Genomic DNA, 22,674 nt, shown 5'->3' with positions numbered 1-22,674 from the left:
GTAATTAATCAAGATTTTATTATTAAATAATAAAGATATTTACTTGATTTTCAGTAGAGAGAGGATTATCATAAAGAAAACTTGTACACTTTTTTAGTAGTACTTGCTAGTTAGTTTTGTTGCTTACTTTTGTCTAACTGTTGATCTTTGATTCAAAAGAATAGTCAATTATTTGGAAATGGTTAAAGCCATCAGTGATACATTTTTTTTAAAGTGGTGTTCCTTCCTTTCTTCCTTTTAAGATTTAGGAGATTATAAATATGGAAAAATGCATTTACTGTAGAAATATATTAATGCATTACTTTTACTGAACTGCTTACCCACCTTCACATTTTTTATTCTTTTTAATAAAGGATGATTTGCTTTATAGAGAGACATATTAAGAAATGAAGTGATATAAAAACAAAAGATGTCAATAAAATATTAATACTTTATTATATAACCAAAAGCCTATTTCAGTTATTTCCTCCTTGTTGGGGAGATTATTAATCTGTATTTTGTCTTCTTTTTAAGGTGGGCCATAAATCATGGAGGGGCCAACAAACCAAGCCAGTAGGAACATTTTGGAGTTGAAGATCCCTTCTAGAATAACCTTACCTCTATGTGACCAATTCTTAACCAGAGGAGAGCTTAATGAGGTGATTTCTTTGACCCCCAAACCATATCATACATTTCCGTAGTATATAATAGACAAGTACTTTCTTTGCCCATATTACACACGTAATAGGGCTATTATATCATCATTCACCATTTTACAAATGAGAAAACTGAAGTTGTTGATAGGGGAAAAATAACACCCCACAGTCTAAGGTCTAATAAGAACGAAAGTTAGTACTAAATTATAATTTCAATTTTTTTTTTACTATACACATAACTCCCATGGTGGAGAAGGGGAAAAGCATTTGTTAAGCACCTACTCCATACCAGGAACTATGCTAAGTGCTTTGCAAATATTATTGCATTTGCAATAATAATTTAAAAGGAAATAATGTGAAATATTATCTACTGTGATATACATTATTCAAGCAAAATAAATTGAATTTATAGGAAAATTAATTTCATATGTTGATATAGAATACTAATTTGTTGTAAGTGTATGATAGCCAAGACTCTTTTCTTAATGTACTGAGAACTGTTTTGCTTTTATAATGAAAATAATAAATTACCTCATTGTAAGAAATTACCATAAATTCAAAGTCAAGAGAACCGGAGAAATCCAAAATTTGAATCCTAATTTTTTTTTTTGCTCTCTGACTTTGAACAAATCATCCAAGTTTTCTGCATTAATTTATTCCTCTGTAAAATGAGGTTAAATTAACTATTATCTTTGTAGGCCTTTGTAGTTTTATTGTTCCTTGAGAAATATCAGAATTTACCTTCATTTGAATTCAGCTAAGGTTCTAGGAAGGAAGAACTCATGGTATCTAGACAGTTTCTCCTTGGCTGGAGCCAGGCTAAAAATTGGAGTACATGGAAATGTCCCTTTCAGAGCTATAGAAATGATTCCAGGATTTAATTCCAGGAAATAATATAGGAAGTGTAAGTTAAATCTGGATATCTTGATGAAAAACAGACCAACTTATGTGAAAGACAAATTTCTACACTGTAATGATATTTGTAACATGAACATATCAGTTTTTCAAGAAATAATAAGTTTTTGTTGTAAGTGGTGGGGATACTAAGTAAGACAAAAACATAACCCAACATCCTTCTTATGCTAATCTTAAAACTGAGTATTTGGAAGATAATCAGCTGATGTGGACTTTCTCCATTTCTAATGTTTTGCTATTGTTCAACTCTCTCTCTCTTTTTGTGATCCCATTTTGGATTTTTCTTGGCAGAGATACTAAAGTAGTTTGCCATTTATTTTCTCTAGCTCATTTTATAGAAGTAGAAACTGAAGCACACAGGGTTAAGGGACTTGCCCAGGATCACACATCTAAGAAGTGTCTGAAACTGGATTTGAACTCAAGATAAGACTTCCTGATTCCAAGCAGTGCTCCCTCTATTCATAATATCCCCTAACTTCCCTTTCTACTGTTTAGCTTATTATTTATTGCATTGCTTATCAAAACAGTTGACATTTATACAAAACAACAAATCATCATAAAGATCCTATCATTTCTGTTTCACTGGATCTCAAGGGTTGGATGACTATGTAGTAGCAATTTAGTCCAATGTCCTTACCATAACCAATGCAAGACTACCCAGCCTTCTTTTGGACTCAAGTGAGGGGCAAATGCATAACTCAAAGCAGTCTATTCTACTTTTGGCCAGCCTGTTAAGAAGTTTGTCCTTAAATGAAACTGAAATCTGCCTTTCCACACTTTGCCTAGTTGTACCATCTGGGGATAGGGGCAGGAGGCAGGGAGAAAAAGTCAGCTTTCTTACAAGTTACATCTTTTCACATACTTGAAAACATCCCCTTCCCCTAAAAGTCTTAAAATTCAAATCACTCTATAAAGTTGACATAAAAGACTAATTTAATCTTGCATTGTCTGACTTTAGGTCAACCAAGTATGCATCTTTAGTGTAACACTTGAGTCCTACCAAATGAACAGCCCTGATAACATTTTTGTCACTTGTCAGATTTGGTTTTTTACTTTCATTTTTATTATGATTTTAAAAAATCCAAAAGAGTATTTCCATACATACAGAAGAAAATTACAAATGAAACTGTGAATTCCTATTTCTTAGTACTTGCTTTTCTTTGAAGTAAAAGAACATAATAAGTTCTCCACTGTACTTTTTAACTGTCCTGTTTCCATGTATCATTGTTATTTTCTGTATAGTTTAAGATTTTGCAATGTCTTTAAAAATAGCATAGACATTGCTACCCCTTCATTCTCCAATTAAAACACTAAGAAAAAAATCCCTTGTAATGAATAAGCATAGTTAAACAGAATGAATTTTTACTAAGTCTAAATACATACATCTCCTTTTGTACTTTAAGTCCTTCCTGGGTAATATTCTGTATTATCTCTGCATCATCTCTAGCCATCTTGATCTATATCTGGTCATTGGAGCCAGATGGTTCTGGAGGAGAAAGTGAGGCAGGTAACCTTGCACAACCTTCCCTCACTTAAATCCAATTCACTTGCATGTCATGGCATCCCCTCCCTGAGGTCGTGGTCTTCTTTGAGAATAAAGGGCAAAAAACAACACCTGCATGATAGACATGGTTGGTCACTGCACTTTTTAGGGTCCTTCTGTGTTGGTTTCAAAGCTATTTTTATTTACAATGTGATTGTCTTTGCAATTGTTCTGATTCTGCTTGCTTAACTTGTGTAAGTTTTATACTGCCCAGAATTCCCTGAAATCATCATTTCTTACAGCAAAGCAATATTCCATTATATTTATGAACCACAAATTGTTCAGCCATTTTCCAACTGATGAGTACCCTCTTAGAGTCTAATACTTTGCTGTTCTTTTTACTCTTTTAATCTCCTCTTCAGGACCAGGAAGTTTCTTTTACTTGTGGCTATCCCTTCCCTTGCAGCATCACTGCCCAGCCTGATTTTTCCCTCTTTTGATATGTTTCTAGACCAAACTAATTGCATTCCTGTGTGTGTGTGTGTGTGTGTGTGTTCAATCCTCCCTGGCCTGTCTCAGATAAGAGTGAGAAGCATTTCTGATCCATTTTCTCCAGCTCTTCTTTGATGTTCTTATACTGTTCTTTTCTCCCGTCCTAATTATGAGGAATACCCAGTTTCACTCCCTTCTTTCAACATGAATTATTTCTTTTATCCTCTCCTTTCCAAAACCTCAAAACAGAATATATAAATTCCCACATCCTCTGCTTTTCTTATTTAATTTCCTTAATACCATTTGAGGTCATTAAGGCACTTGTTTCTTCTCCCCTTATTATGTTAGCTCTGCATCATCATATAGCCCCTTCCAATTGCTGAAATAGATTTAAAATTCCTAGATCTCAAATTCATGCCATTTGAAGATCGCTTGACTAAGCTGGGCATGTTTAGCTTGGAGAGGGAAAGATTTAGTGAGAGAAAGCTGGCTATATAATCGAGTATTTGAAAGGTTGCCATTTTTATAGAAAAGGGATCAGACTTGTTCTGCCCCAGAAGGCAGAGCCAGGGAACTTTGTAGAAATAATTGATGAAATTTGCTTGATAGAGAGAAAAAGTTCCTAATAATTAGAGCTACCCCAAAATGGGAATGGGATGCTTCAAGAGGTGGTGATGGACCCTTCCCCATCAGAAGTCCTCAAGGAAAAGCTGGAAAAGTCTTTGTTATAGAGGAATGTTGAAATGAGGAATCATCCAGCTTAAGCCCAAAGAGATAACATCCATCTGTAAAGTTCTCTGATTCCCTTGAGTACCATAATAATCCTCTGGCATAAGGTTTATAGATGTCATTCTTCTCATTTTGCAAATGAGCAAACTGAAGTTTGATGAGGCTACGCAACTTGCCTCTAGTCACAGAGAGGATAAGTATTAGAGGTCAGGTTCAGATCTTCAAATTCAGTTTTCTTGACTCCAGGACCACCGTTCCATTTGTGCTGTTCCTCACTGGTTACTGAATGGTGACAGAATCCATCAATCCTTTTTACAAGGGCATGTGTCCAGGATAATCAGATAGATGGAACCACTTTAGTGCAGCTAAGTGATACCATAGTGCAGAGAGCACTGAGTGAGGGCAGGAAGGAGTCATCAGGTACAAAGCTGGCTTCAGACACTTATTAGCTGTGTTTCTCTGGGAAAGTCACTTAACACCCTGAGTGCCTCTGTTTCCCCATTTTGAAATGAGCTGGAGAAGGAAATGGTAAACGATTCCAGTGTATCTGCCGAGAAAACCTCAAATGGGGTCCCAAAGAGCCAGACGTGATTAAAAAAAACTGAACAAGAGGAATAATTTAAAATATGTGGATATAAAATATGGCCAGACATAGCAGAGATTCTTGACCATTTTTGCAACATGGACCACTATAATGCGGCTTCTGGGGCTTCTTCTCAGAATAAAGTTCATCAAAGCATAAAATACAATATCTAAGTTGATGAGAATAGTTAGCATTTACGCAGCATTTTAAGATTTGCAAAGCATTTTACATATAATATCTCATTTGATTCTCAGAACAACCCAGTGAGGTAAAGTCTATTACCAGGTCCATTTTCCACATAAAGAAACTGGAGCTAAAAGTAGTTAAATAATTTACCCATGGCATACACACAGCCAGTAAATCTGAGGTGGGATTTGAATTCAGCTCTTTACTGACTTCATCTGCTCAGCCATCTAGCTGCCTCACTGGTTAACAAAGCAGACCAGTTATATGAAATTATAATTATCAAAATGTTTTTAAAAATTAAGTTCACATCCTCCAGGTAAAACATTGACATCTAGGTATTTTTGTTGTACATGTAGCTGGCATCCCCAGAGATAACTCTACATTTAAAACAACCTTTTTTCAATTATGAAGCATTTTTCTCTCTTCTGTCCCCTGCTTACTAAAGAAAAACAAGCAAAAAGATGAAGAAGAAAGAAAGATATTTTTAATCAAAGAGCGTAACGAAGCCCATTTTTATATCAGTTAAATCCAAAATACTGGTTCATCCTATGTATTAATAAGTCATGAGGTGGATAGCTTTCTTCATCATTGGACCTATATAATGATGATTCATAGCAATTCTTGAGACTTTCAAAATTGTTCATTTTTACAATGTTGATGTTTAGCTATTTATTGTTCTCCTGCTTCTGATTATTAAATTCTGCATTGGTGGTATGTCTCCCATCTCCTTGTTCGTTTTTTAGTGCACAATAATATTTTATCACATTCAGATAGCATTATTTATTGAAATATCCCTCAATTGATGGACATTCCCTTAATTTCGAATTTTTATTTTTTATCCCTGGCTTTCTTATATGTATGGATCCTTTTCCTCTTTCTTTGATCTTTTTCTGGGCATACATCTAGTAAAAGAATCCCTCACTTGGCCAAAGGTATGCATGGTTTAGTAAATTTGGGGCCTACCTGAAAACTACTTTCTAGGATGTTTGGACTAATTCACAGCTCCACCAACAATGTAGCAGTGTATTATCCTTCTCTAACATTTAAGATTTTTATTTTTGTTCATGTTTTCCAATCTGATGGATGTGAGACAGAACCTCAGAATCACTTTAATGTAACTTGTAAGGTAATCTACTCTTTGAAGGTATTCCAGCAGAGTGCAAGCATTGTTGCATCTCCTTCTTTGAAATGCTTTGAAAATGGGATGCAGCAACAGATAGTGTATATCTCTAGGATACCTATTCTTTGAGAATGAGCCTAAGTTCAGAGAGTCTTCTTACCAGAAAGATGGCTTTCAGGTGATAGCATGTTAATTAATTATGATTATTATTTTTTGGCCAAAGCAATGTATTACTCCATGATCAGTTTTGGTAGAATTCACACTGATGAAATCTTACATCTTTTGAAATAAATATATAATTTCATATTAACTATTTGAGGAGGAGAAATATTGAAATAAGCACATAATTTCATTTTGACTATGTGTGTGAGAGAGATATTGAAATAAGTATATAATTTCATATTAACTATTTGAGGGGAGAATGTATTGAAATAAATACATAATTTCACATCAACTATGTGTCTGGGAAAAATATTGAAGTAAGTTTATAATTTCACATTAATTATTTGAGGGGGGGAAAATATTGCTATGATTAACATTCTCAATAGCAGGACTTCTTAAACTTTTTCCACTCAGGACTCCTTTTTACCTGAAAAATTTTTATGTAACTCCAGATATAAAATAGGTATATAAATGAAGCATTTACCGATAATAAGTCATAATTTCACAACTCTCACATTCAGTTATATGGCCCATATGGGGCTACATATGGGGCTACAACCGAGAGTTTAAGAAACTTTCCTCTATAGAACCCTTACTTGCATCTCATGACTCCAACTAGGGTTCATGGAACATAATTTGGCAAATGCTTTCAATATATAGTTTTTCTTATCTGTTTAAAACAGAACCTTCAGGAAAAGGTGGAAACACACACACTCGGATCAAAAATAAAATCGGAAGAAATCACTTTCAATATTTTCATTACTTTGACAAAAGAATTCCTAGATCATTGAAAATCTTTGATGTAAAGGAAAAGTTAAATACACTGTTTCTCATATTATTAGTAGAGATGTTACCTCTTGACCTTTGGAGGGAGATTTTTAGAGCATTTGAGGCAGCTGATAATAGTTTAATATCACTTTCTTCACATTGATTAAATACACTTCATACACCAGTGAACAATGAGTAACATTCAGTCAGGCTGGCCACTGAGCTGCTTGTAAAGATGATAAAATAAAAAAAAAATTAATCTTCAAAGTAAAGTCAAGCCTGAAATTGAAATCTTTGACGCATACATTTCATAATTAGTTCATTCTGCTAGATAAAAAATGTAAGCAGAGTGCCCTTAAAATAATCCATACCTTTTTTTAACATAGAAAGTTATTAAACAGCCTCTGTGTTCTCTGTTTTTATACTCCTCACTAAAATTTTATTTTAGGTTTTATTTCAGAGTTTTAAAAAAGGCTTAACGTGTATATATTTAGGCAGGTCATCAGCATTGCGTTTTAGAGGTTTGCTTCTTCTGGCAATTGCTCCAGCCTAAATCACTGAACTGTATCTTGACCAGGGAAGGGGCTCTTCTAGATAAGGGAATATTCAGGTTAATAGAATTTACCACCTATATTTTATTTAATTTGCTATTGTTCAGTAATTTCAGATAAAAAGTACTTTAATAGCAATTATCATTTAATTATAGAAGTTAGAGCATGGAGTCAGGAGGATCTGAGTTCAAATCCAGTCTCAGACTATGTGATCCTGAACAAGTCGCTCAATCTCTATCTGCCTTAGTTTCCTCATCTATGGAATAATAATAATAGCATCTCCTTCTCAGGATTGTTTTGAGGATAAAATGAAATAAAATGTAAACTGCTTTTCAAACTTTAAAGCATTGTACAAGTCCTATCTATTATTATGGGGATAGCTAGGTGGTGTAGTGGACATGTCTGGAGTCAGGAAGATTCATCTTCCTGAGTTCAAATACGGCTTCTTCCTAGCTGTGTATTCTTGTTCCAGTCACTTAATGCTTTTTACTTCTGTTTCTTCATTTGTAAAATGAATTAGAAAAGGAAATGGCAAAACACTTGAATATCTTTGCCAAAAAAAACATCTCCAAAAGGGTCATGAAGAGTCTATCTTTATAATTGTCAACAATTATATCTAAAAATAATTATCTTCATAAATTTTGTGGCTGACTACTGCAAAATGGGAAGCTGGGAAGGCTACCTCTTGTAAGGGGACCAGAGTGAGATCAGTACAGGTAGGAGACCATTCTGGGTATGTCCATTGAGACACTGTCTACTATCTTCTGGAAGGTATCTGCTATCAGGCACTTTCCAGTACTAATTAATTAATTATTCCTAGGAGCAAGATGCTAAACTCAGTTATTTGTGGCTGCTGAAAGAATTCAAATCATGTCAGCACCCTTTTGATTTTAATCCTGTGAAGTAGTCCATGAGAATCACAAATCTAGCACAGACTCAAGTTGATAAGACGCCCCAGAAGTCATCATTATCACTGATGCCCTGAAAAGAATGCTCACTCCATGCCCGCCCCCAAAAAGTGGTCAGCCAGCATGTGTGAGGAGTTCCCCTGAGGAGATCCCTTAACTCCAGAATTGGCTCGATCCACCTTCCCACCGTTCTAATTGTTGGGAATTTTTCCTTACCTCAAGTGTTGCTTTGTGTTCCTATGTTCTGTCCTCTGGACCCAAACAGAATAAATCCAATCCCTTTTCCATATGATGGTTCTCTAGATTCTTGGGGACAGTAAGCAGGTCTTCTGTGAAACTCTCCATCTCAACTTTGTTTGTTTGAACTCAGTCTCTTTGTCTTCATCATTCTACAAATCACTTTGGAAATTTTCTCACTACTTGCACATGTGATTATTAGACTTGACATTCTAAACAGATCGATCAGTCAAATTTTAGTTCATTTCCTTCAGAAATGTTGACTCTGAAAGGAAGCATAATATAGAAGGTCTCACCAATGAGAATTGCAAAATAGAAATAAACCCAGTAGAATTCTGGTGCTTTCTGGAGAGGAAAATGTATCAACATTTATTACATTAAATGTCTTTTTCTGATCTAAAACAACTGCCTCTGGTGTGTGTGTGTGTGTGTGTGTGCGCGCGCGTGCACAAAGCATTTCATCAATCTTAAAAGTGCTAGGTAAAGGTGAGCTATTTTATCATCCTTATTTAATTTTGCTATTATAATTATTATTAATCATAATTAGGAAAGACATTATATTCAGCAGAGATTACAGGACTAGTCTTAGAATTTGGAAGTTCAGGGTTCAAATCCTAGCTCTGAGACCAGTTGTATGACAGTGGGCAAGTCACTTAACTTTGCAGTGTCTTAGTCATAATCTAAGATTTATACATGCACGCACTGTCACCAGCATGGATCAATGATCTCTGCTAGTATTTCCCTACAGAAAAGAGTTTGCCACTCTGCAAATACACACACACATTCTTTCACAAAGTTGTCATATAGATCGGTGATCTCTGTTAGAATTTTTCTACAGAAATGAAATCACAGCTTTACCATTCTCCAAACGCACAGGGACACACCGAGAGACACACACAGACACATATGAACACATACAGAAATGAGAGAGTTGCAGGATCTTTAAGATCTCTTCTTTCTTTAACATTGTGTAATTATTTGAAATTGTAATTTCAAATCACAAGGTTTTTGGAAAAGGATCGGGATATGGCAGGATTAGGAGATAGTCATGGGAGAAGTAGAAAATAAGGAAAAACAAAATCACCCAATGTCCATGGATAATATAATAATTTTTCTAAACAATGTAAGAAATCATTTTCCCCAGAAAGGTCATAGAGTGCTGGATTTGCATCCTTTGATTTCCAATCCAGTACTTATTCTGAACCACCAAACAACTTTATTTTCTCCATCTCTTTTAACAGGTGTACTGCAGTCCTGAGGCTGTCCAATGAAAAAGGGATGGAAATCTTCTACTTGAAAGACCTGGAGGGAGATGACCTGGTAAAGAAAAGAATTTAGAAAAGGAAAACATTCAGTAATCTGAATACTCTTAAAATTATGACATCATTACCCTACTGATTTGTATGTTAAACTAGGATTGTAATATAATCCTATCACTTTGTTTCTGCAACAAGATGCAAAACCTCCAACCTCTTTTAAAACCACTCAACTACTTTTTAACGTAATGTTATGTCATCCATTCAGTGGGTAAATACATTATCATTAGCACAATTTCTATCAGAGGTGGCCAACACCCTGAAGTTAATGATGTGGGTTTCTTGAGATTCTAGAAGAACCTCTCCTTTTCCTGTCTAATTTACATGATCCATGAAATTCGTTCGATATACATATAGAGCCCTTAATTAGACAGTTGGAGATGAACCTTTAAATGCAAGTGCTTCTGGGAAAGGGAAAAAATGATTCAAATTCCCACTAACATAAAAATGGTTAATATCCCATGCAGAAGAAATGCCAGTCCAGAACCTCACCACTCCTTGCTTTGACCTTTACAACGAGCTACTAGCTGGTCTTCTAGGTTATAGTCTCTCCCCTATTCAGTGCACCTACCACATGAGTTATCAAAAGAATAATCTCTAATACCCAGGTCTTATTTCTTCTACAAAAATACATCTCCCTTACCTCCCTATTCTTAAAGGTAAAGTATAGTCTTCTTTTCCTGATGTTTAAAGCCTTCTACTATCTGAATCCAGTCTGTTGTTGACGCCAGACCTCCTTTCATGGCACTCCTCTACACTTCTGTACAGCTCTTAGCCATATCTCAATTTTACATATACCCTCTCTGTGTGCATGCTTATAGGCCATCATATAGTCCTTTCCCATCCCTGGAATATATTCTCTCTTTATCTATTTGTTCACATACTTCTTATCACCAATACCCATCTCATCACTCTCAGGTAGCACTACCTTCAGAGCCTGAAAGTGAGTCTCAGATTTTCTGAATATATTCACGGGGATCTTTACTTCTATGTCATCCCAACCTATTAGGCTTGTGGAACCACAGTATTTCACAGATGGAAGGGACTTCTTATAGCCTGAGTGCTCCTCAAATATAGGTGTCCAAAACTACACCTACATTCAACTTTAGATCAACTTCTATTTTTGTTTGGTAAGGCAACTGGGGCCAAATGAGTTGCCCAGGGTAAATATTGAGTGTGAGACCGGATTTGAAATCAGGTCCTTTTGACTTCAGGATCAGGGCTTTATCCACTGTGCCATCTAGCTGGTCCCATCAACATCCATTCTTATGAACCCTAGCTGATGCTTATTGGTTATTTTATTTTTAACAGCCAATAAAAATGCATTTTGATCCAAGAAAAAGTCATTAAACTGAAATAGAACAGCAAGGTAAACTCTCCCATGAATTTTCTTGTTCAAGAAGGAAGACTTTTAGTGAATGCACATGCATTTAGTACAGTACCTGGCACATAATAGGCATTGAATAAATGCTATTTGATTGACTGATGATTGACCCACTCTAATATTCTCTTTATGTAGGGGAAATTAATTTTAAAAGAATAAAACCAAAATATACCATTAATTGAACAACCATAAGGGATGTTTTGATTGAAAACTTCAATAAGAAAAATTGAGACACAAAGTTCTGAGCATGGTAAATTTGTTAACAAGGATAGCAATTGCCAATAAAAGAGATCAGGGATGATTTCTATCCAGAGACACATTTGATGATCTGAGAATTTTTTTAATGCAGTTGGTTACCTAAGGTTCAGTGGGACAAACTAAATAAAGATTGTGATTAGTCTATATTAGAGGGTGAGCTTACTCACAAAAGGAGATCTCTAGGATCAGTGGCAATGGGGAAAGTACAACATGGATCAATATATTCTGGAAAGCCCTTTGTTGGCAACCCTTACACCAGAGTGGTCCAGTATTAGTCATAGTATCAGGCAGAACATCTTATGACCGTGTCAACTCTTTCTCCCTCATCCTTTCCAAAGAAAGAGTCTAGGTTGTAGGCCACGGAAATGGGAAAGTTAATCTAGTGTAAATTCTAATGCTAAGATGTATATGCAATTAAGTCTAACTTTAATTCATAAGTACTAGATAAAATTCTTAATCAATACTTAATACATAATACAAAATAGAGTGTGAATTTTCAATTTTACAGAGGTAAACTCCCAGAATTACTTGGAGTCCCCCTCTATATGAAGATCTCCTGTTTCTACCCCCTCCTCAAATTCTTTAGACTCAGTGATGGAAACAGAAGAGGTAGGTAACATTTTTATTTTCTCCAACTTACTGTGTTGTCTATCCCTGAAGCATAATCACTTAGTTCTACAACTTCCCATCAATCTCTAGATTTCTCTTATATTTGGACCTTCTCTAGAGGATTAATACTCTCTCTGGTTGCCACTGTCACTCTCTATGTGTTTTAATATCATGAAATCAACCCTTCATTCTCCCCCAGTCTTCAGTTACAAGCCATATCCTTATCCCTTCATGGGAGAATGCTAATGATCTTTTTTCCTTCAGTCCTTCAAATGGAGGAGAGAGGATTAATGAAGACTGAATCCCAACTTTATACTTTTTTGAGTCCATATTAAATGTCCAGCATAGGTTAGAAGATCCTTGAAAACAAGTCCTGTCATTATTACATAGTTCCGTGTCTTTTACCTATAGTAAGAACTTAATTGAGTTTATTTGTCATTAATTACCTGTGTGATCTCAGGTAAGCTACTTCCTCTCCAGGCTTTGATTTCCACAACTCTAAAATGAAGGATTTAAAGGAGATGGCAACTAAGGTCCCTTTTGACTACCCTAAGGAATGGTTCAATATTCTGAGCAGCTCTTGTACTCTGTTTCCTATGCTTTTAAGGCTTCTCTCAGTTGTGATGTTCTATGTTAGTTTTTGGGTTTCCTCCCCCAGTTCTAATTTCTCCTTGCCAAGTTTCTTTGTACCTCTAACATTATGAGATTTTTAGAGAACTCTGATAGGAATATATATAAAACATTGGGCTACTGAATCCCTGAAGAGGAAAAAGGTACAGAACCTACTTCTACCTATTTCCAATTCAATTCAGTTCAGTTCAGTTCAACAAATATCTATAGTATCTTCTCTATGTAAGACAATGTCCCTGGCACTGGACAAACAAAAATGAAAGGGAAAACAAACTCTGACCTCATGGAATTTTCATTGTACTGGAGAGATCCAATGCATATAAGTAAATATAAGATAATTGGAGGAGGGAGAGGTTCCTGGCACCTTGGGCTGTGATGCTAAATCTAATTCTGGTTCCTACGAACAATTTTGACCAGCTTGGGTTATTTTTAAACATTTCATCTTTTATGTTTTCCCTTCCCATCATCTTATAGTAAAAACAAATGATTTTCTCTAATTCCCAAAGTTTAGCACCCATAACTCAATGAAGGAAATGTACTGCTTTTCAAGTAATCTTTTTGTCTCAGTTGAACCTAAATATTCCTATTAACTTAGTTTCCCCCTCTGCTGGAACCGGTCCTATAATAAATACATTTGGGATAAACCAGTTTATTGCTTTTTTTCTGAAGATTTTGAGGCAGTTTAGCCAAATACAGATAAAATACTGTATTTGGAGTCAGTTGGACCCAAGTTTGACCACTGATTCCAAAATTACTATCTATATGACCAAGTCATTTGACCTCTTTAGATTTCCATTTTTCTTCACCTGTAAATTGAGGGGATTGGACTTAATGAAAGCTAAGATCGCTCCAATTCTAAATCCTATGATTATAATGCCAGAAAATTCAGCTTTGTTCAATAATACTAGCACTATTGTTCTTTACCTTTTTATTCAGGGTTATTGGGGTATACAACTTTAATGATATATATATATATATATATATATATTTATACAAAAGTATAAATCCATTCATATATATATATGTATGACTGGATTTATACTTTTGTTTTTCATGATGATATTAAAACACATAGATCTTAATAAAATTTTATATGAAATTTTTTTCTAATATGGAAGAGATTGAAATGTTTTGTTATTTATCAATTAGAAGACAGATTTTTTGGTTCTTTTAGTCGAATCCAATAAACATTTATTAAATGCCTACTATGTGTCAGGCATTGCTAATAAGCATATTCTTCTTTTAATATAAACATATTCTATATAACCATGAGGAATCATTTGAGATGGAACTGTCAGACTAAATTGTAACTTTATTTGGAAAAAGAGAAGGCTGAAAGAAGGGATGAAACTGGTAGTCAGAGTGGATGGGATGATAATAAGATGGTGAAAAGACTACAAAGACTACAAAAAGTATGGGGAAAAATAATCCAACTTTAAGATTCCTGTCATACAGTGTTGGGGAGACTGAGCCCTGGTGACCTGAGATAAATTTTTTCTGGTTTTCTCTGCCAAGGAAAATAAAGTTTGTACTAAAATGGACAGAACAAAAATGTCTCAATGGGACCTGTTTCACAAGATAAGGAAAAAGATTGATGGTGATGATAAGGATGATAATGGTGATGATGGTAGTCATGGTGATGAACCTTGTTGCCCTTCGTGAACTTAAGTTATGCAAGACTAAACTTTCTTCCTCTTTTGTTACAAGAGTGATAGATCAGGGAAATATTATAATAGCATTTCCTTAGGTGGTTGTTCTTCAGTCATTTAAGTCATGTTTGATTATTCACAACCCAATTTGGGGTTTTCTTGGCAAAGGTACTGGAGTGGTTTCCCATTTCCTTCACCCTAACTTTTACAGATGAGAAAACTGAGACTAAGAAGGTTAAGTGACTTATCTAGGATCATACAACTTATAAGCATCTGAATCTAGAACTGAACTGAGATTTTCCTGTCTCTTGGTTCAGTGATCTATCCACTATGATATATTTTCCTTAGATTTTAGTAAAAGTCTCTAATGCAAAAGATATGGAGACCAATAAAATCATTTAACTTGGATGGACTGCCTCTTTTCCACCTCTCCTTGTTACTCCTAACTCTACCTATGAGGAATGGGAAGAAATAATCTAAATATCCTAACATAGCTCTTTTGAGCCTTGAAGATCTACTACTCCAACTCTCCAACTACTAATACCCTATCCTTTTTCTGAATGCAGAGGTACATCCCAAATAGTTGACCGAAGGGTCAGGTCTATAGTGGAATAATTAATAATTGCATATCAATTTGAAAGGAGGTCTCTTTTCTCTATATTGGGAATTGGTCCTTGACTCTGGTGTACATCAACAATGTGATATGGCCATCAGAAACTAACGAAAATTTTTAATGGAATTTTTTTACTGAATTAAGAGATGTCAAGGCTTAGAAAAGTGGCTGTGTCACTCTTTTGTCCTGGTCAGACTATGACAGAAATAGTGTGTAGAGTGCAGCATTCCATGTTTTAGAAAGGACATTGATGAATGGAAAAACTGCTAAAGAGGATAAGAAAAATGAAATCAAAGTCAAAAGATCTCCAGTTCATTTCATATGAAGATTAGTTGAATGAACAAAATGTTTTAACCTAGAAAGAGGAGGAGGAGTAGAATAAGAAAGAAAAGAAGAAAGTAGAAAGGGAAAAAGAAAGAGATGATGATGATGGAGAAGAAAAGAAGAAGAAAGAGGAAGGAGAGGAGGAGGAGGAAGAAGGGGAAGAAGGAGAAGGAGAAAAGGAGTAGGAGGAGGAGGAGGAAGAAGGGGAAGAAGGAGGAGGAGAAAGAGAAAAGGAGTAGGAGGAGGAGGAGGAAGAAGGAGGAATAAGAAATATAGAACAAGTCACTTATTACTATCCCTACGTGACCTAGACCTTAAAACATCTATCAAATAAGAAATTTGGACTAAACTATCTCCAAGGCCTCCTTTAGTCTTAATACTATGACCTCTTATTAAATAAGCTTTTCTCCTGGTGAGAAAGATTTCTAATTGAAAAATACCATGCTACAAAGCCCTTATGAGATGACTTGTAACAGGTTGGGTATATTTTCCACAGAGATTTGTCATGTCTGAAAAAATAATCCAACTTTAAGATTCCTGCCATACCGTGTTGGGAGACTGAGCCTTGGTGACCTGAGGAGTTAATTGACCTCAAGGACTTTTCTGATCATCACATTGACCTCCAAACCTCCTCCACGAAACATTATTATACTTATTCACGCTTACCCTTGATGTGTGGATGTGATCTGTTACAGAAAGTTAATGGCTAATTCAGCCACTTTTAGTAACTCTAATTAAGGGTATATTTCATTTATTAAATAACATCACATGGATGGTAAGTGGCTGAGTCATTAATTTATGTATGGAGTGATGCTGAACATCATTTAACTTAGACCGGTTCCCTCCTAGAGGCAGTGAGGTGGCGCCACAGTGCACATAGTACATAGAAGTCAGAAAAACTCTCTTACTTCATGAGTTCAAACCCAGCCTCAGACACTTACTAGCTATGTGACCTGAGCAAGTCACTTAACCCTCTTTGCTCCCTTTCCTCATCTGTAAAATGAACTGGAAAAAGAATCCAATGTTCACCTCCAATATCAAGAAAATCTAAATAAGGTCACGAAGAGTTGAACACGATGAACAACAAAAATCTTCCAGAAGTAGAAAATGGGGTGCAGAGTTTATAGATTGGTCTAGGAAATTCTGTTTTCCTGATCCTGGGTTGATAACCCTTTCCACTCTCCCATTCCTCCCCCAGAAGTTCATGGATCAGATTCTGAGGACTTCTAAAATGGTTTCTAACTTTAAAACTCTTTGTTGCTATAATCTTATGTATTTCCAGTATTCTGTTGTACTCTTTAATGAAAACCAGTTGATTTTTTTAATAGATATATGTATCCTGTGAAGAATAGCAGATCAATCCTAAAGTGACTATCACCGAATAGAAAAAAGCAACTCTTCTTCAGTCATTTATCTTCAGATATTTCCAGAATCCAGACCTTCTGAATCATGTACAAGACAAAGAATAAGCAGAGGAATCAAATTTTTCAATGCACAAAAGATATTCACAACTCGGAAAAAGTTGGCATCCAGATGCTTTTTAGACCTTTAGGTTTGTAACTTTATTTTCTTCTCAGATAGTTAGTGGAAGTAGCATACCCACCAACATCCTGATTTCACTCCATATCCTTTTCAGAATGTTTTATAGGCTTCCAATTTATATTTCAATTTATTCTTTATGCTCATGTGACTGGCTTGGGAAGATTATGATCCTTCTGTCATAAGTATGGGAAAATCGGCAATCATATAGGAAAGCTTACATATCCAATCCAAGGAAACCTATTCTAATAATAGTCATATGTTTATCTTTAGAATAAAGACAGATATTATAAGTATGTGGTAACAGGCAGTGATATGGGAAAGTTTCCATCTCTGATACAAGGAAACCCACTGGAATACTCAGAATTGAATTGAATTGTTAATCACATACCTATTTTGAAAATAAAGACGGATATAGCTATTATACCTTCTTCTTAGGCTTGCTTAAAGATAAAGTCGATCTCAAATGAGATATTTTTAAAAGCCTAATTTGTTGTTGTTGTTTTAAACAAAACATAAAAGAAACATCTCAAATAAATATGCATGATGCTCTGTACATGCTAAGATAATTCCTTTCTTCTAAGCTGGAAATTCTCAGTTATGAGGATTCTTTTTAATCACACATTCCTAGTTTTTCTTCTAAAAGATGATGACTAGCCCTTGCCACCATTATTAGCTAAATTCTTTCATTCTTTGTTCTGTCCAGCTCTGATTTTAGGATCTTGTGGTACTGTTATGTCTGGAGCCAGCATGGTTGTAAGTAAATCCGAAGTTTGGGTAGAGGAAGAATCACTTACGGAGCCAGAAGAAAAGCAGGAAGGAGAAAATTCCCCCAAAGCTGAAGTTGCTTCTCCAGAAATTCTGTAAATATCGGAACTCAAGTAGTTTGACTTGGAGGATGTGGGAGAGAGGCAATTTTGCAATTAATTTTCTAAGAGAAGATCTTTAAAAGATTCTAAAAGTGTGTTAGAAATTTAATGCCAGATGAAAGTATGGAATTTTTCAAAATCTACTAATTTGGATAATGAATCTGGACATTGACTATTTCAAAAATCCAATAGGATTTGTCTATGTGTTAAAAGTAGTTCTTTCAGGAATTCATAGAATCATAGATCTAGAAAGAACCTGGGAAATTGTGGAGTCCACTCCTTTTTTTAATAGATGAGAATATTGAGTTTCAGTGAAGTAAAGTGATTTGCTTAAAGGCACATTTAACAACTGGAAGCTCTAGACCTTTAGACTGAGGTCTGCTTAAGTCTCAAGTGCTTTCAACAATACCATAGTTTATTTTTTTTTCTTTTTCCTTCATTGTTCACTTATGACAACTGTCTTGATAATTTCGTGTGTGTGTGTGTGTGTGTGTGTGTGTGATTTCTTTTGGTCTTAGTTCCAAAGTGGGCACATCCTTGTAGTTCTTGGACAAACAAATATCACAAAGCTAATGATTGGTTGTTTATCATTTTAGTAACATGGAAGTTCTATTTATATTTTGCTGTTCCCAAACTCAAAAGAGGTAGTTTTTAGCACAACCTAGAAGGAAGTCAGACTTCCATAAATACTTAAATGCCACATTGTGTCTGGCCAAAGTTTTAATCCAATCTGAAAATTTGCTTTGCACTAAAGAAAGCATGGTGGTGGTTGTTGTTTGAGAATATCTTGAATGCATAATTCTTTAGTTAAAAGTGGATCAGAACATCCCTAATTTTGTTTTCATATGCCATTTAACTTCATTTTTACTCAAAGAATATATTCCCATTCAATCTCTAAATATCTTTCACTTTAAAAAATAAAATAAATATTGAAAAGAAAGGCTAGATGAAGAGAAGGAACTCGGTTATTGAATCATTTTATTTCAGAGTTGGAAGACATTAGAGATTATTTACTTTTTACTCAGTGAAATCCCATCTACCATTTCAGAGAAGGTGTTTGTCCAGTCTCTGCTCAGTCACATTCAAAGATGTGGAGTTTACTGTCCCCACAGAGCAGTCAGCTCCATTGTTGGACAGCTCCCATCATAATCAAGAGCTGCTTCAAAGACAGTGACTTTAATTCAGACCTACCAGCTCTAATCTTGCCCTTTATAGCTACACAGAATAAATCTAGTCCCCTTTTTGAAAGATAATTTTGGTAGAGTTAAAGACATCTGTAATATCTCCCTATGTCTTCTCTTTGTTAGGTTGAATATATAGCTACGTCAGCTTCTTCACACATTAAAACCAAAGACTTTAAGAGCTACTCCTCATTTTAGAGATCAGACATTTCCTCCTACTCTAGGGCGATTTCTATACTAAAAAACATTGCCTTATTTCCTCTCTGACCTCTTGGTTGCATATGGTATTCTTGAATACCTCTGCCTTCTGCTATTCTCTTTTCTATTTTAAGAATTCATTTAGTTGGTCTCCTACTTCTTAAACTCCTTTATTTTCTTTTTTCTTTTTTTTTTTTAATTTAATAGCCTTTTATTTACAGGATATATACATGGGTAACTTTACAGCATTAACAATTGCCAAACTTCTTGTTCCAATTTTTCACCTCTTTACCCCCCCACCCCCTCCCCTAGATGGCAAGATGACCAGTAGATGTTAAATATATTAAAATATAAATTAGATACACAATAAGTATACCTGACCAAAACGTTATTTTGCTGTAGAAAAAGAATCAGACTCTGAAATATTGTACAATTAGCTTGTGAAGGAAATCAAAAATGCAGGTGTGCATAAATATAGGGATTGGGAATTCAGTGTAATGGTTTTTAGTCATCTCCCAGAGTTCTTTTTCTGGGCATAGCTAGTTCAGTTCATTACTGCTCCATTAGAAATGATTTGGTTGATCTCGTTGCTGAGGGTGGCCTGATCCATCAGAACTGGTCATCATATAGTATTGTTGTTGAAGTATATAATGATCTCCTGGTCCTGCTCATTTCACTCAGCATCAGTTCATGTAAGTCTCTCCAGGCCTTTCTGAAATCATCCTGTTGGTCATTTCTTACAGAACAGTAATATTCCATAATTTTCATATACCACAATTTATTCAGCCATTCTCCAACTTGGACATCCATTCAGTTTCCAGTTTTTAGCCACTACAAAAAGGGCTGCCACAAACATTCGTGCACATACAGGTCCCTTTCCCTTCTTTATAATCTCTTTGGGATATAATCCCAGTTAAACTCCTTTATTTTCTTCATAGACTTCAGATCCTCTTGCTGCTCCTTTTAAGAATTACCAGAAATTTAGTCTTCAATCCTTCTCCTCATGGTAATTGTATTCACTTTTAATCAAATCATTTCTAATAAAATGATTCTCAGATTTTTATCATTGCTTAACCTAGTGCCTGTTACATAGTAGGTGCATAATAAATAGTTGTTAACTGACTGAGGTACTGTTTGTTATTCACCATTCTTGACCTCTTTCACTGGTTCTACACACACAATCTCTAACTGTCCATAGGATATTTTTCTCTGCATGGGACTGGCCATCAAATTTGTCATGTCCCAAACCCAAAATATTCTTTCTTTTTTTCTTTTTTGTTGTTGTAAGTTCATTTATTTATTGATTGATTATAGCTTTTTATTTACAAGATATATGCATGTGTAATTTTTCAGCATTGACCCTCGCAAAACCTTCTGTTCCAACTTTTCCCCTCCTTTCCCCCACCCCCACCCTCAGGTAGCAGGCAGACCAATACACAACATATACTTTCTTACAAAACCTTTCCTTCTTATGATTTTTCAATTTCCTTCACTGTCCTACCATTTACCTTGTCTCACAAGCACTAAACCTTATTGTTTTATCCCTAGACTCCAGATTTGATATCTGGTTTCTAAATTCTGTGGATTATCTCTCTAAACATATCTCTTTCCACTGAGTTCCCTTTATTTCCACTGCTGCCTCTTACTGGACAAATTTAGTCCAGTAATGCTGATAGCATCTCAGCCTCCAGTCTCTCTTCCTATTCTCTCTCCTACAAGTTGGCCTTTACATCACTGTCAGATTTCTCACCCTTATGCATAGATATGATCTTTTCAAGTAAATTTCAATTCTGCCTGGAATTCCAGATCTTCCATAATTTGACCCAACACTGTCAGTTTTATTTAACATGCTTTTGCTTCCCAGACTGGATTTTCCCCGTATCCTCCCCTCTGCTCTTTTACTGTTGAGAGCACTTCCATCCTTCTAAACTTTCAGACTCACAATCTCGGTATCATTTTTGATCCTCACTCACACTCATCCCACAACTCCAAACTGTTCCTGAATCTTATCATTTCTATCTTTTCATCATCTCGCATATCTGTCCCCTTCTCTTGAACAATATAGATACTAACTTGGTGCAGGCCATAATACCTTTCCATTGGATTACTATGCTGACTGATGGTTTGCAGCCCTGCCTCCAGTTTTTCTCCATTCCATCCACATCTATCTGCTAAAGTGGTCTTCCTGAAGTGCCAGTCCCACCATCTCTTCCCCACCATTCTAACACCATAAACTCAAGAGGCTCCCATTAATTTCAGGATCAAATATAAAATCATTTCTTTCTATCTTGAAGCCCTTCGCAACCTGGTAGTCCTTTACTATTTTTTCAATCTTTTTATACTTTACTCCAATTCCTCTCAAATCTAGCCATACTGACCTTTTGGCGATTTCTCACACAGGACACTTCATCTTCCACCTCCATCCCTTTATGGCTGGCTATGTCTAGAATGCTCTCCCTCCTCATGTCCATTTCTAACTTCTCTGGCTTCCTTCAAGAGTCAGCTCAAATTGCATCTTCTGCAAGAATGCTTTCTTGTCTCCTCAACCCTTTCATCTTTTCTGTTGTTGTCAGTCCACCATTTTTCAATTATGTTAAATTCTTTGACACCATTTGGGGCTTTCTTGGCAAAGATATTGGAGTGGTCTGCCATTTCCTTTTCCAATTCATTTTACAGATGGGGAAACTGAGGCAAACAGAGTTAAGTGACTTCTCCAGGATCATAGTTAGCAAGTGTCTGAGGCCAGATTTGAACTCAGAAAGATGAGTCTTCCTGATTCTTGACCTGACACTGGCACATCTAGCTGTCACCTATACCCTCCTAATTTAGTACCTTCCTTCCCAGATTATCTTGGAGTTTTCTGGCTATATTTCTTTCTTAAGTGCCATATCTTAAACCAAAACCAAAATGATTCTCACTGGCCACCAAAAGGTCCTAGACCAAGTTCCATTTGGTCATTGTTTGGGTCCTGATTGACTCAGATTGAATGTAAATAGCAACCATTTCTGCTTTGGCCAAAAACCCTGCCTGATGTCATGGAGTCCTTTTCCATAATAAAATACAAACAACAACAATCTTTCATTAATTCTATATACATAAATGCACACACACAAATATATAAATTTATAATATATTAATATTGTATTATATATGGCATATATTATATTTATTTATATATACTTATATACATCTGTGAGCATATATGCATATAGATATAGAAATAGATATATATATACACATACATACTATCTATGCATATTTTATCTGTACATAATTGTTAGCAAATTGTCACTAGAGCTCCTTGAATGTGGAGACAATTTTTGCCTTTCTTTATA

General features: G+C 35.4%; 1 protein-coding gene across 1 annotated transcript in view; it reads left to right on the top strand.

The window, feature by feature from the left end:
- The first annotated feature begins 520 nt into the window (after positions 1–520).
- The window catches only part of LOC100916588 (doublecortin domain-containing protein 1), an 88,554-nt gene continuing 66,400 nt past the window's right edge, over positions 521–22,674 (top strand). The window contains exons 1-5 of the mRNA XM_031941663.1: positions 521–638; positions 10,011–10,089; positions 12,236–12,336; positions 16,881–17,104; positions 17,798–17,954. Coding sequence (XP_031797523.1) covers positions 17,002–17,104; positions 17,798–17,954 — 260 coding nt within the window. The 5' untranslated portion in view covers positions 521–638; positions 10,011–10,089; positions 12,236–12,336; positions 16,881–17,001. The remainder of the gene's footprint in view (positions 639–10,010; positions 10,090–12,235; positions 12,337–16,880; positions 17,105–17,797; positions 17,955–22,674) is intronic.

The sequence above is a fragment of the Sarcophilus harrisii genome, chromosome 6 (genome assembly GCF_902635505.1).
Source record: "Sarcophilus harrisii chromosome 6, mSarHar1.11, whole genome shotgun sequence".
NCBI lineage: Eukaryota > Metazoa > Chordata > Mammalia > Dasyuromorphia > Dasyuridae > Sarcophilus > Sarcophilus harrisii.
The sequence above is the reverse complement of the archived record's forward strand: the minus strand, read 5'-3'. Positions and strand labels throughout refer to the sequence as shown.